At 42.5% G+C, this 21,051-nt stretch overlaps 1 protein-coding gene across 1 annotated transcript in view; it reads left to right on the forward strand.

Annotated features, from left to right (window-relative positions):
- The window catches only part of myom3 (myomesin 3), an 84,035-nt gene that overhangs the window by 51,724 nt on the left and 11,260 nt on the right, over positions 1-21,051 (forward strand). Inside the window, exons 14-25 of the mRNA XM_014166542.2 lie at positions 5,926-6,053; positions 8,865-9,048; positions 9,311-9,485; positions 9,796-9,917; positions 12,462-12,649; positions 17,432-17,558; positions 18,476-18,660; positions 18,789-18,903; positions 19,087-19,243; positions 19,495-19,601; positions 19,684-19,728; positions 19,961-20,097. Of these exons, the coding sequence (XP_014022017.1) occupies positions 5,926-6,053; positions 8,865-9,048; positions 9,311-9,485; positions 9,796-9,917; positions 12,462-12,649; positions 17,432-17,558; positions 18,476-18,660; positions 18,789-18,903; positions 19,087-19,243; positions 19,495-19,601; positions 19,684-19,728; positions 19,961-20,097 (1,670 nt within the window). The remainder of the gene's footprint in view (positions 1-5,925; positions 6,054-8,864; positions 9,049-9,310; positions 9,486-9,795; positions 9,918-12,461; positions 12,650-17,431; positions 17,559-18,475; positions 18,661-18,788; positions 18,904-19,086; positions 19,244-19,494; positions 19,602-19,683; positions 19,729-19,960; positions 20,098-21,051) is intronic.

A 21,051-nucleotide genomic window follows, 5' to 3' on the forward strand; every position in this document is an offset into this window, starting at 1 on the left:
CCACATACATCATCATTGTAGTATTATTACTAACAGTGTTCGTAGCTATGGTACTACAGAATTTTCACTGGTATCCCCCAGTGGCTTACCCTACACCGAATAGTTACGATACAGTATCACTGCATATTTCTGCTTTCCCCTTGGTATTCTTTTGACATTTGAAAACACATGTTCTGTAATTCTATACAGTTTAACATTATTTATTTTTTATATGGAGGGGTATTTTGAAAACACAGTATAAGTGGAAAGTGATTTTTTATTTTTAATGTTTTGGTAATTTTTTTTTGAGGGGGGGGGTGGAAACAATTAACTTCAACACTTTTGCCATGGGGTAGAAAGAAAATGTTGCAGTTTAAAATTGTAACATTTGTCAACTTCCTATTCATTTCCAGCACCACCCCAACATCAACATACAGTGGGGGGAAAAAGTATTTGATCCCCTGCTGATTTTGTACGTTTGCCCACTTACAAAGAAATGATCAGTCTCTAATTTTAATGGTAGGTTTATTTGAACAGTGAGAGACAGAATAACAACAACAAAAAATCCAGAAAAACGCATGTCAAAAATGTTATAAAATGATTTGCATTTAAATGAGGGAAATAAGTATTTGACCCCTCTGCAAAACATGACTTAGTACTTGGTGGCAAAACCCTTGTTGGCAATCACAGAGGTCAGGCGTTTCTTGTAGTTGGCCACCAGGTTTGCACACATCTCAGGAGGGATTTTGTCCCACTGCTCTTTGCAGATCTTCTCCAAGTCATTAAGGTTTCGAGGCTGACGTTTGGCAACTCGAACCTTCAGCTCCCTACACAGATTTTCTATGGGATTAAGGTCTGGAGACTGGCTAGGCCACTCCAGGACCTTAATGTGCTTCTTCTTGAGCCACTCCTTTGTTGCCTTGGCCATGTGTTTTGGGTCATTGTCATGCTGGAATACCCATCCACGACCCATTTTCAATGCCCTGGCTGAGGGAAGGAGGTTCTCACCCAAGATTTGACAGTACATGGCCCCGTCAAATGATGCGGTGAAGTTGTCCTGTCCCCTTAGCAGAAAAACACCCCCAAAGCATAATGTTTCCACCTCCATGTTTGACGGTGGAGATGGTGTTCTTGGGGTCACAGGCAGCATTCCTCCTCCTCCAAACACGGCGAGTTGAGTTGATGCCAAAGAGCTCCATTTTGGTCTCATCTGACCACAACACTTTCACCAGTTGTCCTCTGAATCATTCAGATGTTCATTGGCAAACTTCAGACGGGCATGTATATGTATTCTTGAGCAGATGGACCTTGCGGGCTCTGCAGGATTTCAGTCCTTCACGGCGTAGTGTGTTACCAATTGTTTTCTTGGTGACTATGGTCCCAGCTGCCTTGAGATCATTGACAAGATCCTCCCGTGTAGTTCTGGGCTGATTCCTCACCGTTCTCATGATCATTGCAACTCTACGAGGTGAGATCTTGCATGGAGCCCCAGGCTGAGGGATATTGACAGTTATTTTGTGTTTCTTTCATTTGCGAATAATCGCATCAAATGTTGTCACCTTCTCACCAAGCTGCTTGGCGATGGTCTTGTAGCCCATTCCAGCCTTGTGTAGGTCTACAATCTTGTCCCTGACATCCTTGGAGAGCTCTTTGGTCTTGGCCATGGTGGAGAGTTTGGAATCTGATTGATTGATTGCTTCTGTGGACAGGTGTATTTTATACAGGTAACAAGCTGTGGTTAGGAGCACTCCCTTTAACCTGTTAGGGCTAGGGGGCAGTATTGACACGGCTGGATAAAAAACGTACCCGATTTAATCTGGTTAATACTCCTGCCCAGTAACTAGAATATGCATATAATTATTGGCTTTGGATAGAAAACACCCTAAAGTTTCTAAAACTGTTTGAATGGTGTCTGTGAGTATAACAGAACTCATATGGCAGGCAAAAACCTGAGAAGATTTCATGCAGGAAGTGGCCTGTCTGACAAGGTGTCGTTCTTCTTGTCTCTGTTTATTGAAGAGTGAGGATCTTAGCTGTAACGTGACACTTCATACGGCTCCCATAGGCTCTCAGAGCCCGGGAAAAAGCTGAATCGTGGCTTTGCAGGCTCTGGTTGAAAAAAAGTAGCGCGTTTGGATAGTGGCTGGTTACAGTACTGTGAGACTCAGGCGCGTGCCCGCGTCGACCGAATGCTTTGTTTTCTTTCCTCTGTTTACCTAAACGCAGATTCCCGGTCGGAATATTATCGCTTTTTTACGAGAAAAATGGCATAAAAATGGATTTTAAACAGCGGTTGACATGCTTCGAAGTACGGTAATGGAATATTTCTAATTTTTTTGTCACGAATTGCGCCATGCTCGTGACCCTTATTTACACTTGGGATAGTGTCTTGAACGCACTAACAAAACGCCGCTATTTGGATATAACGATGGATTATTTTGGACCAAACCAACATTTGTTATTGAAGTAGCAGTCCTGGGAGTGCATTCTGATGAAGAACATCAAAGGTAATCAAACTTTTGTAATTGTAAATCTGAGTTTGGTCAGGGCTAAACTTGGTGGGTGTCTAAATGGCTAGCTGTGATGGCTGGGCTATCTACTCAGAATATTGCAAAATGTGCTTTCACCGAAAAGCTATTTTAAAATCGAACATATCGAGTGCATAGAGGAGTTCTGTATCTATAATTCTTAAAATAATTGTTATGTTTTTTGTGAACGTTTATCGTGAGTAATTTAGTCAATTCACCGGAGGTTTGCGGGGGGTATGCTAGTTCTGAACGTCACATGCTAATGTAAAAAGCTGTTTTTTGATATAAATATGAACTTGATTGAACAAAACATGCATGTATTGTATAACATAATGTCCTAGGTGTGTCATCTGATGAAGATCATCAAAGGTTAGTGCTGCATTTAGCTGTCTTCTGTGTTTTTGTGACATTATATGCTAGCTTGAAAAATGGGTGTCTGATTATTTCTGGCTGGGTACTCTGCTGACATAATCTAATGTTTTGCTTTCGTTGTAAAGCCTTTTTGAAATCGGACAGTGTGGTTAGATTAACGAGAGTCTTGTCTTTAAAATGGTGTAAAATAGTCATATGTTTGAGAAATTGAAGTAATAGCATTTCTAAGGTATTTGAAAATCGCGCCACGGGACTACACTGGCTGTTGCGTAGGTGGGACGATTTCGTCCCGCCTAGCCCAGAGAGGTTTTAAGAGTGTGCTCCTAATCTCAGCTCGTTACCTGTATAAAAACACACCTGGGAGCCAGAAATCTTTCTGATTGAGAGGGGGTCAAATACTTATTTCCCTCATTAAAATGCAAATCAATTTATAACATTTTTGACATGCGTTTTTCTCAATATTTTTGTTGTTATTCTGTCTCTCACTGTTCAAATAAACCTACCATTAAAATTATAGACTGATCCTTTCTTTATCAGTGGGCAAACGTACAAAATCAGCAGGGGATCAAATACTTTTTCCCCCCACTGTATGTGAAAATGGAGCGTTTCTATGTTTTGTAGTAAAAAAAGATACACGTTTCCAATGACATCATTAACCAATTAGCAGACAGGCAATGCCTACTAACAATTGGTGAAAATCACACTGTGCACACCGTTGTCATTGGAAACACTTATCTTTCGCTATCTTTTTTTACTACAAGACCCCCGTGGCAATTTTGCCTATGGTATTTAATAGACTGCTCAAAAAAATAAAGGGAACACTTAAACAACACAATGTAACTCCAAGTCAATCACACTTCTGTGAAATCAAACTGTACACTTAGGAAGCAACACCGATTGACAATAAATTTCACATGCTGTTGTGCAAATGGTATAGACAACAGGTGGAAATTATAGGCAATTAGCAAGACACCCCCAATAAAGGAGGTGCAGGTGGACACCGCAGACCACTTCTCAGTTCCTATGCTTCCTGGCTGATGTTTTGGTCAGTTTTGAATGCTGGCGGTGCTTTCACTCTAGTGGTAGCATGAGACGGAGTCTACAACCCACACAAGTGGCTCAGGTAGTGCAGCTCATCCAGGATGGCACATCAATGCGAGCTGTGGCAAGAAGGTTTGCTGTATCTGCCAGCGTAGTGGCCAGAGCATGGAGGCGCTACCAGGAGACAGGCCAGTACATCAGGAGACGTGGAGGAGGCCGTAGGAGGGCAACAACCCAGCAGCAGGACCGTTACCTCCGCTTTTGTGCAAGGAGGAGCAGGAGGAGCACTGCCAGAGCCCTGCAAAATGACCTCCAGCAGGCCACAAATGTGCATGTGTCTGCTCAAACGGTCAGAAACAGACTCCATGAGGGTGGTATGAGGGCCCGACGTCCACAGGTGGGGGTTGTGCTTACAGCCCAACACCATGCAGGACGTTTGGCATTTGCCAGAGAACACCAAGATTGGTAAATTCGCCACTGGCGCCCTGTGCTCTTCACAGATGAAAGCAGGTTCACACTGAGCACGTGACAGACATAAGAGTCTGGAGACGCCGTGGAGAATGTTCTGCTGCCTGCAACATCCTCCAGCATGACCGGTTTGGCGGTGGGTCAGTCATGGTGTGGAGTGGCATTTCTTTGGGGGGCCGCACAGCCCTCCATGTGCTCCCCAAAGGTAGCCTGACTGCCATTAGGTACCGAGATGAGATCCTCAGACCCCTTGTGAGACCATATGCTGGTGCGGTTGGCCCTGGGTTCCTCCTAATGCAAGACAATGCTAGACCTCATGTGGCTGGAGTGTGTCAGCAGTTCCTGCAAGAGGAAGGCATTGATGCTATGGACTGGCCCGCCCGTTCCTCAGACCTGAATCCAATTGAGCACATCTGGGACATCATGTCTCGCTCCATCCACCAACGCCACGTTGCACCACAGACTGTCCAGGAGTTGGCGGATGCTTTAGTCCAGGTCTGGGAGGAGATCCCTCAGGAGACCATCCGCCACCTCATCAGGAGCATGCCCAGGCGTTGTAGGGAGGTCATACAGGCACGTGGAGGCCACACACACTACTGAGCCTCATTTTGACTAGTTTTAAGGACATTACATCAAAGTTGGATCAGCCTGTAGTGTGGTTTTCCACTTTAATTTTGAGTGACTCCAAAATCCAGACCTCCATGGGTTGATAAATTGGATTTCCATTGATTATTTTTGTGTGATTTTGTTGTCAGCACATTCAACTATGCAAAGAAAAAAGTATTTAATAAGATTATTTCATTCATTCAGATCTAGGATGTGTTATTTTGGTGTTCCCTTTATTTTTTTGAGCAGTATATAACAACGTCATGTTTCTTCATATCTTCCATCATGTAATAGGTTTGTGAAAGCAATGTACTTTGTTCCATTTGGTGGACTATTCTCTATGGTGTCCTTGTAAATGCACATTATAGCCCAGGGTAGTCAGAGTGCTTCTCTCTGAATAGAGATCATAACATGACCCTGATGTAGCTCAAAGAGGGAGGAGGAGGCAAACACCATGGAAACACAAGGGAATGGTGTACTATTATGATGAGAAATAAAGTACTATCTTTGCCTCAGACTGCCATACTCTCTTTTTCGAGGCACCCTGGTACAACTTTAGGTTTCAATTCATCAATAACTGTGTGTGTGTGTGTGTGTGTGTGTGTGTGTGTGTGTGTGTGTGTGTGTGTGTGTGTGTGTGTGTGTGTGTGTGTGTGTGTGTGTGTGTCATGACACAGTCTGTGCGTTTCTCAGAAAAAAAACATATTTTATATCTGACCCTTGCTTGGTCATGTGATCCAATGCTCTGGGTCTTGTTTAGCAGGGTACACTGTAGCAAAACTATTTGCAATGGAAAATGAAAATATGTGTTCCTATTGGACAAGTTCAGATAGAATACCTCCCCGTCTCAAAATGTTTTCTCCTTCTGACCATGACCCTGTTGTCTTTACTATCTTCTACACCCATCCTCCCTTCTTCCCTCTGACCTCAGGTCAGATGAAAGTCCCATTCCCTCCCACTGGTGTCCATGCCTGTGAGGTGAGTGACAACTACGCCGTGCTTAGCTGGACTGAGCCGGAGCCCAGAGGCAAGGAGCAACTTACCTTCTATGTGGAGCGGGTGAGTTAAGGCCTACAGAGAACACACACACACACACACACACACACACACACACAGACCAGCTAAACATTCATTAAAACGCAGGTCCAATTAACCCTCAACCCGGCCATCTTAGTGCATGTAGCGTCAGCCCACAGCTGCCCATTGACCTGTTTTACTGTTGTAGCTTCGGAGTTAATGAAGAGCTCTAACCATTATGCTAATTAAAGATTAAAGGGGAGGGGGAAAAACACTTATATGGCTGCCGGTGTCAGTTTAGGTGGGCATCGGTGAACTCGTTAAAAACTGAGAGACCTTGAAGTTGCTCTTTTGTCACTAGTTAATTTGCTTTCTCATGAACTAACAACAAACGTTCCTGTGATGTGCAAGGAATGATTCCAAGAGACCATTCCCTTAATGTCAAATAGAACATACACAGAACATACCCAGAACGCGGTTACCTTGTTCTCAGAACTTAAGATATTAAGTGTACAAAACATTAGGAACGCCTGCTCTTTCCATGACATAGACTGACCAGGTGAATCCAGGAGAAATCTATGATCCCTTATTGATGTCACCTGTTAAATCCACTTCAATCAGTGTAGATGAAGGGGAGGACATGGTCCCGTGTGGCTCAGTTGGTAGAGCATGATGCTTGCAACACCAGGGTTGTGGGTTCAATTCCCATGGGGGACCAGTACGGGGAAAAAAATAAGATTTATGAAATGTATTCACTACTGTAAGTCGCTCTGGATAAGAGCGTCTGCTAAATTACTAAAATGTAAAAAATGAGGAGACAGGTTAAAGATGGATTTTTAAGCCTTGAGACAACGATTGTGTATGTGTGACATTCAGAGGCTGAATGGGCAAGACAAAATATTTTAGTGCCTTTGAACGAGGTATGGTAGTAGGTGCCAGGCGCACTGGTTTGAGTATGTCAAGAACTGCAACGCTGCTGGGTTTTTCACGCTCAACAATTTCCTGTGTGTATCAAGAATGGTCCACCAGCCAAAGGACATCCAGCCAACTTGACACAACTGTGGGAAGCATTGGAGTCAACATGGGCCAGCATCCCTGTGGAACGCTTTCGACACCTTGTATAGTCCATGCCCCGATGAATTGAGTCTGTTCTGAGGACAAAATGGGGTGGAACTCAAATATTAGGAAGGTGTTCCTAATGTTTTGTGTATGTTCTAGACACATTTCATTGGAACGTTGCAAGATATTTAGGTATCCAGTTTGTCTGTTGGGTGAGGAGAATATTGCATCAAAGTCCCACCAAGCATACACAGAACATGGTGACCATGTTCTCAGAACACAAGATGTTCTAGACAAGTTAAATGAAAACGTTGCAAGAACATTCATGTGCCCTCCAAATCTTTTTATTACACGTCACTTATTGATGCCGAGCCAATCAAGGCCCTGATTGGTGAGCCACTGACCCATTCATAGCTCTTTGTCTGTTGGCAATGTTAGGGATACTCACTCACACAGGTGCTTTTAACATAGTGTTTTCAACTTACATATTTAACACACACGATTATATTGTGCATGTTCATTTATGCAGTAATTATTATTCAACATGTCGTGACCTGGGATTTGAACTCACATATGATCAATAAAATGTTTTCTTGAGTGTACTTTTAACAGAGCTGAGATTTACTTCAAAGTGTATTTACCAAACCGGTTGTTTCAGATCTACATAAGTGCCTAGGGAGGGGGGTTAGGGTTTTGTCTGGACAGGGCCTCTGGCCCAATAAGCACATGCCCTAAAGATATCGAAACGTTGATGGAATATTCTCCTAACCCTCGAAAACTGGACGTGTTAATGTTCTTGCAAAGTCCCATAAAACACGTATAGAACATTAATGTTGTATAATCTGATACATTCTGTTTGACATTAAGGGAATGTTCGCCTAACCTTAACACCAAAACATGCTAAAAAGTTTCTCACAAGGTTTTAGCTAACAGAGATAGAATGTTCCCCTAACTAACGGAAAACTGGACAACTGGACATTACCTGTAACTTTACAAAAACGTTCTCTCTCCCCATAATTGTTAGCTGGGTCAAAGCTCTCTCTCTAGGATTTGGGGGTGATTAAAAGTATAACTCTTGGTTTTCTAGGTTCACGGTTGTGAATTAGCCACAGTTTTCTTCTGGTTTAGTTTTAACGTCAAGGAGGTTTTATAGTACATGTTGTGGGTGTGTTCGTACATGGCCACCAAACTATAAAGGACACAAGCGGTCCTATTTTGATGAATGTCTTACAATGACTAAAGTTTGTCAAAGTTCTGGTTTATCAAAGTCCTGGGGGGTGGGGTGGATCATTCATTTTACATCTCCCCCAAAGTGCCCCAGTTCTTCAATATCAACCAGGACTCTGCATGCTAGATGCCCAACAGCTTGCAATTACAATAATGAGAAGAAAAGCGGCAAACTGCCACAGGAAATTGCTTTTTATTGGACTTTTATAAGTAACTCTGTAATAAAACTGTCCAATCCATCAAAAGCATCTGAAATTACCAAGATCTCCCGCTTCTGTTCTGCCCAGGAATATTCAAATATTCAAATATTCCTGGGCTTGCCCTTGGGCTTGCGCTTTATAATCGCTGATCTCCTTTTAACACTGGGTTTTATTCAAATGTACATTTTAAAAAGGATTAAAAGATATGGGAGCCAAGTTAATGGAGCAGGAGAAAAGATAAATAATAGTGAGAAACAATTTGATTAATCACTGTATGTCTGTCTTTCTGCCTACTTCTCTTTCCATCTACCTCTGTGTCTCTTTCTGCCTGCCTGTCTCTCTGTTCATACTTCCTTCTGTCCATCAGTCCATTGCAGGTAAAAACAGCTGGCAGCTGGCCAGCATGGACATCACGGTGGGCTCTCCCAGGTTCCCCATGTTTAACCTACAGAAGGGGAAGTCCTACTGCTTCCGGGTGCGCTCCGTCAACAAGTTTGGCGTGAGCGAACCCTCAGAGCCGAGCCCGCCAATCTCACTGGGACAACCCCAAGGTGAGGGAGAGGAATAAACGTATTCTTTCTTTAATGTTATACTAGTTCCATTGATATGGATTTGTGTATTCTCTTATAAATAAAAAACAGTTCTAGGGTTATTCTACAGGGACAGTGTTAACCATTTTCATCAAGGTTGGTTCTTCCTTCAGTACCTTCTCTATGGAAGAAAGTTTTTCAAACAGGGATGGCTTTAGATAGAATGTTTTTTATTTTCCTAAGAGTGTGCCAATCAGCTGAGCTCACTGTGTTATCCTGTTAGCTGCTCCTGCTCCAGCCACCTCCGTCTTGGCCATCCGAGACACAGATTCTGCTGTCCTGCTTCAGTGGCAGGAGCCCAAGGAGAAAGAAGGCATTCTGGGATACTACCTGTACTACAGCGAGGCTGGGAAGCAAGAGTGGAGGACGGTCAACAACAAACCAACCACCAACACCACGTACAGTGCTGAACTCACTGTGCCATTTAAATGAACCGAGCTCCTCTTTTTTGAAAGCTGTTTATATTGTGCATTGGATAAATGTTGTAGTTTTCTCTCTTGCCACTAATTCTACAACAGAACATGATGGGACAGTTTCCAGGACACAGATTAAGCCTAGTCCTGCTCCATTGACATTTCCAGTTAAATTGCTTTTTAGTCCATAGAACCATCCCAATGTGGAAAGAAATGCTTAGGCATTAGGGCTATATGAATAGTCAAATTTGACATTGCAACACCTAGGCCTAAATGAGGTGTTTTTTCCTCTCAGGTTTACAGTCCATGGTCTGAAGTCGAAGAAGGAGTATGTGTTCAGAGTGAAGTCTGTGGGGCGAGCTGGGAACAGTATCTACTCCAACGAGTCTCCCCCTATCCTGGTGAAAGCAGCTCTCAGTGAGTACCAGACAAAAACTGCTGACTGACCCACAATGGTGGACATGCTCCGGGGACATATTCATTAGGGCAAACTGAAATAATGAAACAAATAGAACTAGTGTTTCTTATTGGACAAGTTCAGATAGTTGCTCCCTTTTTTCCCCGTCTGTTTTCAACAAATCACGGAATAGTAATTAACTAGGAAGTCAGGGCACCACGGAAAATTTTTGTTTTTAGAGTGTCAATTTCACGAATATATCATATCTTATCAATTACAGTCTTCTATTAATGTATTATTACCTCATCAGTCATATTCTGAATGTCGTAAACCCTTGGATATCTGCACGAACTCTAGCACAGATCATGAATCAGCGATATACAAATTGGCTTAATTATTTATTTACTAACTAACTTAATCAATCACAGAATTACATAAACACACACACACAATAGGTCATACATTGGTTACTGACATGATAGAAAAGTCCCTTGTGGGCTAAGCCGATATAACAGCTTGGTAGACAAAGCAAAGGGGTGGGAACAGTTCATGAGTGGGAAGCTCTGAGAGGATTCACTGTAATACAGTTGATAACTACACTCATAGAAATTGCTAATACTTTGAACATGAACAACCATTCATTCGAAATGAAATTGCAAATTTCATATTTACAAGTGTATGCCTTTGCTGTCCCTCTCTGCGATCGCTGGTCCGTCTGCTGGATAGTCAGTTGACAGAAAGCCTCTGGTTTGTCCACCAGAGATCAATGTCTGTGGTAGGTTGTTATAATGGATACTTCAGAGTACCATTAGGAAATGTTCTCAGATCGGATGCGTTTACCAGACTAAAGTATTTAAACAAATCCAGCTTGAATAATTGTTCTTTAGTTTGTAGATTTCTTAGCCAATTCAACGTGGGAATGATCTCCACGTTCTCTGGTCTTGTCCTTTGGTAGAGTTGCCAACCACTTCAACATGTAGCGACAGCTTCCATGTTTTCTGGTCTTGTCCTGGAGTTGTAGTTTAAACTACTTCACACACCAGCATCACCCAGCATGTTTTGGTCTCTAGAGTGATAGCCATTCCAACGTGGGGACCTCGTCTAGCGTTATCTTGACTCTAGTTTGTAGATTTCTTAGCCATTCGAGACGTCCGGCTTACCGTTGGTCTCATTGGCATCGAGTAGTACTTCTTCTCTGTTGAAAGTTTCAGAGTTCCAGCCATTTCAACGTGGGAACTCCCGTCCCTGTGTTTTTGACTAATGTACATTTTGTCAGAAGTCCTTTATAAGCACTCGCCTTGGAGGGCGGTTCCATGACGCCTGATGTAATGTCTGGGCTCACAGGGGCGTTCTAAACAAGTATCTCGTTTAGAAGGCCAACATCACATTACATCTTCTCACAAATAGTTTCATATTCAATCATATATTTTATACAACCATCAGACGCAAACCCCATAATTGAGAAGTGTACACAAAGAAAGACACAGTAATGTGTGTTTCCTGTCATTCATGAGGTCACCAAATGAAACAAACTCGACATGACTGTCCCTTAAGTGTCCACGGACCATTCCCACATTCTCAAACATATAAATATTTTTTAATTCTCAAATTTTGGGGTTTAGGAGTTTTGTCAAGAAGAATGTCTTTGTGCTCCCTCAATACTCCATGGCAGCAAAAAGAGTTTCTCCCAGGAATTTACGACCGTTGTAAAACCTGTGGTGGGAGAGAGATTGAGAGGGGGAGGGGTCACGATATACACCCAAAAGGGCCACGTCGTGACACAGGGAAATGTGTTTATACCTGTGAATGCTTTCATAGTGATCTCTTATTTATACTTTCACTGGCTAATTTGACGGGATAAGGAGGTGTAATGTGAAATATTAAGTGATCATGTAAATAAGTTGGGGTCCATTTTCTTTTTCAGTCAGTCTTTGTTAGTAGCCAAGGCTTGTTTCTCTGTATTCTCCTTTCTCTTCATCAATCTATTCCTGATCTCAATTCACCATTAGTTCATAACAGCCTCATGAACCCATTACATGATGACAGGTATTAGATCTAATGGGTAGGCTCCTGATTTATTTTGGTTTGTCCACAAACACAGTGAAATGCATAGACTTGTGATGAGGCAGGAACCTGATCAATAACTACGGACTCCTCTCACTGCTGTCTCACCCTATAATAGTATGTCTGATAATAATAATAACATGCACTCTGCAGGCTGCTACACTGTAATGACCGCTCATTTTAGCTTGCCACTCACAGTGATGCCAGATTCCGAATCTGGACTCGGATCAGTTGATGTTATGGCTGTAGTCCAATACTTTGTGTCTGGAACCCTGTGTGATCTTAAATTAACTGACCGGATCCATGGAAGTGGCCAGAATAGAAAAGAATGGAATGGAATACAGAAGAATAGAAGCTGATTAGCTATTTATTCAAAACACTATCCATCTAAACTATCTATCTAAATGTAAATGTAATACTTTTTTTGTTTGTCTCTGGGCAGCTGGAGGAAAAGTATAGCATGCCCAAATTTTATTCTCAAATACATCTCCCCTTCCCAGTCGCCCCATCCCCTTCCTCTGCCATCGCCCTGCTGCTCTGCACTGGCTCTGAGATGATTCTCACCTGGAGAGCCCCTGCTAACAATGGAGGAGACCCTGTACGAGGCTATTACCTAGACCAGAAGGACAAAGAGCTGGACGCCTGGAGAAAGGTCAACACCAAGCCTGCCAAGGAGAGGCAGCACAAGGTGAGGAAGAATCTGGTGCCAGTACCCAGGTGTCACTGCCGTTAGAATGTTGGGACACATTTGACATGACAAAGGCCCTCTACCAGAGTAATGTTAAGGGATAAACGCTGATGCTCTGTATATTATCTTGTAAATAACTGATGACTTTTATCCCGCTTATACTACAGTTGCCAGAGAAAACAATACTGAAAAGCGCCATATTTACTGGTAGAAATTACATGTTTTAATTGATATTTTAATTTTGATAAGTAAATTCATTCTTTTTCATCCTCCAACCAAACCTGGTCATTAGTTTTATCGGTTAGGTAGCCAACATAGCAAGCGGAAGATAAACTTCTGAGCGGAGTTCCCACATCCGGTTTTCAGAACATCTGGTTGTTGGCAACTCCACTAAGGCTAGGTTGCCAAAGACATGACCCAGTTGTCCATTCTTTGCGATTTTGCCTGGCGTTGAAGAGTAGCTTTGTCCTTAAGGAGACACTGTTCATTACAGTAGAGGAGATGATATTTGCATATCAAACACTAGGCTAGAAGCTACTGTGGCTAAATAGTTTGTTGCTAGCAAATCTGCCAATATGACAAACAAATTCAACAATACCAGTTGCTGAAAAAAGCTGGTCAAACTACAAACACGTGGGAGGATTTGACATCATAGCTTCAACTGCGTCATGAAGAACCGGAGAAATTCATGTTCATCACTCACCACGTTAGGTCATCAGATGCTGCAAAAGAATTCTATGCAAAAGCAAATTCATGCTATCTAGCTAGCTAAGTTTTCCCTCGCTGGACCTGCGTTTACAATGTATCCTATTTCGGTTTGCATGGCTGTTTTGGCTTTCTGTAACTTTGTAGCAAGTATAGTCTGCTTGGTGCAGTGGTTTAGAATGGGGAAAAAGGCGCCTATTGTTGGAACTACTTCAGAGGTGTCCAATATCTTTTCCAACTGTCCTGTATATCTACATGTAATGCCCACTCTAGAATGCCTTCCTAGCTAATTATTCAACAATGCCATGGTATAACTAAAATGTAATAACCAACAGGGGCACAACTTTCACATTCTGAAATTGCATTTTTGTCCCCTCTGGAATACACCCCATTAGAACTAACGTCTTTGTATCTACGTAGAAAACAGAATTAGTGGTGGTCAGAGAGCTGAACATAAGGCTCCAGTGGAGGTATACTGGAGGAAAAAAACACATTCCCTCTCCTACCTTAGCTGTGTTACTAGGCAACGAGTGGTGGTGCCAATGGAGACTAATGGAAATTGTCACCTGTCTCTTTTTGCAAAGGAAATGACAGGTGTCCTGTAATTTTATGGCGTGCAAAAGAGTTATAATTAAGCAATAAGGCCCGGGGGGGGTAGCTGTTCTTAAGAACAACGCAAAGCGGAGTGCCTGGTCAAAGCCCTTAGCCGTGGTATATTGGCCATATACCACAAACCCCCGAGGTGCCTTATTGCTAATATAAACTGGTTACCAACGTAATTAGAGCAGGAAAAACAAATGTTTTGTCATACCCGTGGTATACGGTCTGATAGTCCACGGCTGTCAGCCAATCAATATTCAGGGTTCAAACCACCCAGTTTATAATGTTGTTTTTAGAGTCAACAGAACAAAGCAATTCAAAGTCTGCCATACTGCAAAATAGTTCAGAAGTTTGGAGCAAACCGTGCTTTTTCACTAACCTGGGTCTTGTTCAGGAGGCAGGGATGTAATGTCCAATAAGAAACGCTTGTTTTTGTCTTCTATTGCAAAACATATTGCTACGGTGGTGTGCCCTTATGTCCAAGGTATTTAACATATAAAGCCATTGATCTGCTTGCAGGCATTAATGAAAACACAGTGGTCACATGCAGTGCCCTCTGTTGGGCGAATCCAGGCCCTACAACTGCCCAGTCTCTTCCAATAATAGTTCCTCCCATCTCTGAGTTCACTTTTTGCTCTTATTTTTACAAGCTGCTCACTTGCTGCCTCCATGTAAATTAGATTCATTAGAATATTGATCCAACGGAGGCGTCATGCTCGGGACACTTTGGTCTTCCTGCTTGTGTAAGTAAGCCAATGTAAATTATTTTACCCCCTGAATCCTTTCCTTCCACCACCACTGGTTTAGCAGTCAGGCAGGCATGTCACCTATCCAGCCTCATTAGAAGAATGTCTGAGATATGAACCCTTAGGATTTTTAGTTATCTCACTTAGTTTGGAATTCCACCACCATTTCGACCGCAGTGCCTTTACTTCCACTGATTCAGAATCAGGTGAACTGATCCCATCTGGTGGCAATAAGTTGAATCGACAGACACTTTGGGACGAACGCACCTTATCCCCTACCCCCGCTATTCTTCACTGCAGAGCTCCAAGCAGCACTGTCTAGGTATTGATTTGATGAAGAGGCTTTTGTTGTACCTAAGTAGGGCTAGCCTAGTGACCAATCTATAAATATAGGAGGCATCGTCTTTCGATGGTGTGATTCCTATCACACTTAAATAAGCCCCTCAGGTTTGTCTACTGATAGCCATTGTCCCATGGCTCAGTCCCCCTAAAGCAGAATAACTTCATAGGCGATAAGGACTTTAAAGTCTAAGTGGCTGTGAATAAAGGGTTGGGATCGATGATCTGAGTCCCCTTCCTAAAGCCAGCCAAACTACACTGGCAGAATTTATACTTTGCTTTACAGTATGTGGCTCAGTTAGGATTAGCCGAGTTGTTCTCAACTGTACAATGTACATTACCGGTCAAAAGTTTTAGATCACCTACTCATTCAAGGGTTTTTCTTTGTGTTCACTATTTTCTACACTGTAGAATAATAGTGAGGACATCAAAACTATGAAGTAACACATATGGAAACATGTAGTAACCAAAACCAGTAACCAAAATCAAAATAAATGTTATATTTGAGATTCTTCAAATAGCCACCCATTGCCTTGATGACAGCTTTGCACAATATTGGTATTCTGTCAAACAGCTTCATGACGTAGTCACCTGGAATGCATTTCAATTAACAGGTGTGCCTTGTTAAAAGTTAATTTGTGGAATTTCTTTCCTTCTTAATGCGTTTGAGCCAATCAGTTATGTTGTGACAAGGTAAGGGGGTATACAGAAGATATCCCTAATTTGGTAAAAGACCAAGTCCATATTATGGCAAGAACAGCTCAAATAAGCAAAGAGAAACGACAGTCCATCATTATTTTAAGACATGAAGGTCAGTCAATACGGAAAATGTCAAGAACTTGAATGTTTCTTCAAGTGCAGTCGCAAAAACCATCAAGCGCTATCATGAAACTGGCTCTCATGAGGACTGCCACAGCAAATGAAGACCCAGAGTTACCTCTGCTGCAGAAGATAAGTTAATTAGAGTTACCAGCCTCAGAAATTGCAGCCCAAATAAATGCTTCACAGACTTCAAGTAACAGACACATCTCAACATCAACTGTTCAGAGGAGACTGCGTGAACCAGGCCTTCGTGGTCGAATTGCTGCAAAGAAACCACTACCAATGGACACCGATAAGAACAAGAGGCTTGCTTTGGTCAAGAAACACGAGCAATGGACATTAGACCGCTGGAAATTTGTCCTTTAGTCTGTGGGGGGTGCTTTGCTGGTGACCCTGTCTGTGATTTATTTACAATTCAAGGCACACTCAACCAGCATGGCTACCACAGCATTCTGCAGCGAAACGCCATCCAATCTGGTTTGTGCTTAGTGGGACTATCATTTGTTTTCAACAGGACAATGACCTAGCACACCTCCAGGTTGTGTAAGGGCTATTTTACCAAGAAGGAGAGTGATGGAGTGCTGCATCAGATGACCTGGCCTCCACAATCCCCCGACCTCAACCAAATTGAGATGGTTTGGGATGAGTTGGACCGCAGAGTGAAGGAAAAGCAGCCAACAAGTGCTCAACATATGTGGGAACTCCTTCAAGACTATTGGAAAAGCATTCCAGGTGAAGCTGGTTGAGAGAATGCCAAGAGTGTGCAAAGCTATCATCAAGGCAAAGGGTGGCTACTTTGTTTAACACTTTTTTGGTTACTACATGATTCCATATGTGTTATTTCATAGTTTTGATGTCTTCTTTTTACAAATAAAATAAAAACCCTTGAATGAGTAGGTGTTCTAAAACTTTGACCGGTAGTGTACATCACATCAATGGAGTTGAGTAGAGACGAGAGTGTACGGACTGTATCTCTGACTACAACGAGTCGCTGTCAGTCGATAGTTCTAAAAATGTAAATACGGAAACCCTTACCGTGTACCTATGTTTGTCCTCTGTAGCTCTGTGCCTTTCTTTATTTGCTGAAATCCATAATTTCTTATAAAACGTTAATCAAATGCAACCACTGACTGTTTCCTCGTCTCGACTGACAGTTGGAGGTACACTCCATCCACAGTCGTCGCAACCCAACTCCACCGACTTGTCCTTAAGTGTGGAGTTGAGAAACCCAGCTAAATTAGGATGTGAGAGCACAACCTCAGATTTAAGATATAATCTCTGAGAATAAGCCCGAGGTAATCCAGATACTGTGTTACATTATCTTTAAAAGGTACCTTTTTTGTTTTGTCCACTGTTTGTCCATGCAAGAACTGATGTACTGAAACTCAAAGCTAGCTGACCCTTGTTTTCTCAATGACCAGGGTATTGTTCAGTAGGCACCAAACAGAAAACCTGACCAATAAGAAATGCTCATTTCTGTTGCAAAATGTTTTTTAAATGTTTTTCTAAGGTGTGTCCTGGTTGTAATTTGTACAGTAACTGTGTTCATTTTGTGTTGTCTTATTTACAGGTCTGTAATCTGGATGGGGGGCATTACTATCAGTTCCGGGTTTTTGCTGCCAACGTGGTTGGTGTCGGTAAACCCTCTGAGCCCAGTGAGGCTTTCCTGTGTGAGGAGTGGACCATGCCTGAGCCGGGTGAGGATGATGCAATCATCATGAAAACAAACACACTCACTTCCGCATGCACATACACACGGACGCGCACACACATGGTCGCTGTACACACACGCAAAGAGTACGCATACGCACACACACACACACACACACACACACGTTTACTCTCTAAAACACACAAACATTCCCACGTTTGTTCTCTTAAACACACACACTCTCTCTCTTTCTCTCTCTCTACTCACTCTGCCGTTCGGTAATGGAGCAGTTCAGTGCACAGCCGTGGCCAGCTGTGTTGGCCCCATGGTCTTTCTCATATAATGCTGCCTGTTGGGATATTCATATTGGAATTGGAGAGAGCCACACACCATTTATCCCACACAGACCATTAATCCAGCTGAATCCAGCCGGCTCTCCCCGTGTCGTAAATCATTTAAATGTGACTGAAAATCGTTACGCAAATTAACTACCGTGCACTGGCACTAAGAACGAAGGGGTAGATTAAGCAAAATCACTTTACTTGTTTTTTAAATGTTATTATTATTGTTTGTTCATTTCTTTATGATGGCCTGTTCTGTCATGGACAACTTGGCTGTTTATGGGTGATTATAGAACACGGGAAAGGGATAAATATCAATATTCTCCCTGTTTTAGCATGATTTTAAATCATGTGCTTGAATAAGCATGCATGTTGCAATGTAATCAATAGAAAATTCCAAAAAGTGCAGACCCTGCCCACCTAGCACTCCAGTCAGGATGAACCAAACAGTGATTTCAAATAGTACTTGTACCCAGGTCTGGTTGGTATATTTCTAACACAGTAGACACTTATCAATCCATGTACTGTATAGAATGAAAGACTGTATGGCTTGATACAGATAAACAATATGCTTTTCCCATATTTCTCTCTTTGTGTTATTCTAACCCCACTCATCCTCCAGGCTGCCCTTATGACCTGGAATTCAGGGAGGTGAGGCATAACTCTCTGGTCCTCCTGTGGGCAGCGCCTCTCTACGAAGGACAACAAGGACCAATCACAGGGTACCTGGTGGAGCTGAGCGAGGGCGACCAATCACAGAGCTGGACTGCTGTGAATGAAGAGCCAATTGCAGATACCTTTTTGAAGGTTGGTGAGATATACTTGGTTTATGTAATAAGGATATAGATACATTGAAATAGAGTTAGTATGTTCTTGTTTTTGATAAGATGATAAAATGTATCAAATATTTCATTTTGGTGTGATTGTGTTCCCAGGTGTCAGGTCTCCAGGCAGGTCGGACCTATCGTCTCAGAGTGTGTGCATTCAACAAGGCTGGAATGGGCATCCCTTCTCTGCCCTCTGAGCTTATCAGAGCCCAGACCCAACCAGGTGAGTCATTTTAGGGTTTTAGTTAGCCTGGTTCAAGGTCTGTTTGTGTTTGGCGTAACAATGACCATAGGAGTTGGCAAAAGAGCACAAACAGGTCTGGGACCAGGCTTGATTTTAGCAATACAGGTCCCTGATGAACAATATCACCAGAATGACTTTTGATTCATGTTCTTTCTCCATCAGGCACCAGAGACATAGAGATTGGTGTGGACAATGATGGCTTCATCTTCCTGGCCTTTGAGGCCACTGAAATTACGGAGAAGAGCACGTTTGTCTGGAGCAAGAACTACAAAGAGGCTATTGAAGCTGGGAGAGCCAGGGTACTGTGGGAGAACAATAGGTACTGCAATGTTGTATGTGTGTGTGTGTGTGTGTGTGTGTGTCTTTTACAGAGAAAGAAAAAAGTGACCTGTAGAGTTGAGAGAGGGCATGTAACCCATGAAAGACTTGTTTACGATGCAAAATGTATTCCCTTTTCACTGAGCACTATGGTCCCATTCAGGCCTACTGAGTCCCCTGGTCTGTCCTTTAAGCCCACTGTCCTTCTAGCCGTCCTTTTAGCTAACTGTCCTTCCTTCTGTCCATCCCCAGGTCCATCCTAACCTTCACAAACGCCACTAAAGAGGACCTGGGCCTGTACACAGCAGAGATGAGTGACAACCCAAACATCTCTTCCAGTTTCACCTTTACTGCGGAAGGTACTTTATACTCCAAGCTAAAGAAGACCTGCGCAAAAGATTGCTGCTCCCTGTAATTCTCCCTCTCTTTCTTTTCCCATAGATCTGGAGAGACTGACAGAGCTCGGCTGGCACATCTGCCACCCATGTAAGACTTAGTTACTGTAATAATACAAGTCTCTATCGCGCTAAAACAATTGATAGTATTCCTTTTCAAATAGAAACAGGCATTATAATATATTGTTCAACATCCCAATTTCAACAACCTATTCCCTCAGATGTTTTCTTGGGTAAGCCCTATTTTTCAATTCCTGTCGTTGTTGTTGAGCACCCTTCCTAGATTATTTTGTTTGCTGAAGCATTGTTCCCTCCCCCTACAGTGATAGCCCTGCGCTCCAAGTGGCAGGTGGAGGTGTCAGAGAAAGGAAACGTCCGTCTCTGGATGCAGACTGAGAGCCTGAGCAACGCTGCAGAGCTCCGCCTCATTCTCAACGACAGAGAGATCTCCAGTACTGCAGTAAGGAACACTTCAAAACACAGCCTATATGTTCTAATCTCAGAACCCAGAACTAAATCTTGTGCCTACTAGTTGTCAGGAGAGAGTGTGTATGTCTCAAATGAATACTAAAACTAGCTTGGGTGTCAGAATGTTCCTGCTTTAAGCGATGGTGCAGTGATGTATGAATAGGAAGACGATGGCAAGTTGGTTAAAACAGAAATCGACCGATCCAGGCAAGTTATAGCATGTCTCCCAGAGGTGTGTATAACGCATAAGCTACTGCATTTTGCATACACACATTTATTTCTGAATATATGCAGATGGTTATCTGTTCCCGGATGCAATTTCATTTCCAGTGAAAATGTCCATAAATCAACGAAATGTAGATGTGCCACAAAATAGCTAAATGTTTTATATTTTCCCATTCAAGTTTGCATTAGTAAGAGGTATTGACTGTATCGAAAGAGAAAGTCATCACAAACAATCCCAATAAAAAAGGTTTACCCTCACCATCATACTTGCAATTTCATTTAAACACAAATCACCTTCATAAAGATTTTCACCAGAATATGCATAGCAATATGATAGCAATGTTGATTTGTTACGAAATCAACCTAAAAAATAACCACAGGTTGGAAGACTACTGTCGGCAGAGGTTGTTGCAACAGATGTGGATTTTCCATGGGGTTAAACTGATATTACACAACTTGCATGGTTTTTGGACTCAGTGTCTTGCACGTGGTTACTCGGTATGGAATAGCATGATTGCATCCATGCACGTGTGTTTACGTGCACGTCAACACTGCTAAGGGTTTATTACCAAATGACTACAGATGAGGATTTTGTGAATAAACCAAACCCCATTTCCCCCATTTTAGCCCCTTGCCTTGATTTGCTCAAATCGACATGCAAGTCACACTTGTAGAAGTTATTGTAAAAACGTGGTTTCTGTGAGGTGTGCGTGCCTGCATG

The sequence above is a fragment of the Salmo salar genome, chromosome ssa02, assembly GCF_905237065.1.
Source record: "Salmo salar chromosome ssa02, Ssal_v3.1, whole genome shotgun sequence".
NCBI classification, from domain to species: domain Eukaryota; kingdom Metazoa; phylum Chordata; class Actinopteri; order Salmoniformes; family Salmonidae; genus Salmo; species Salmo salar.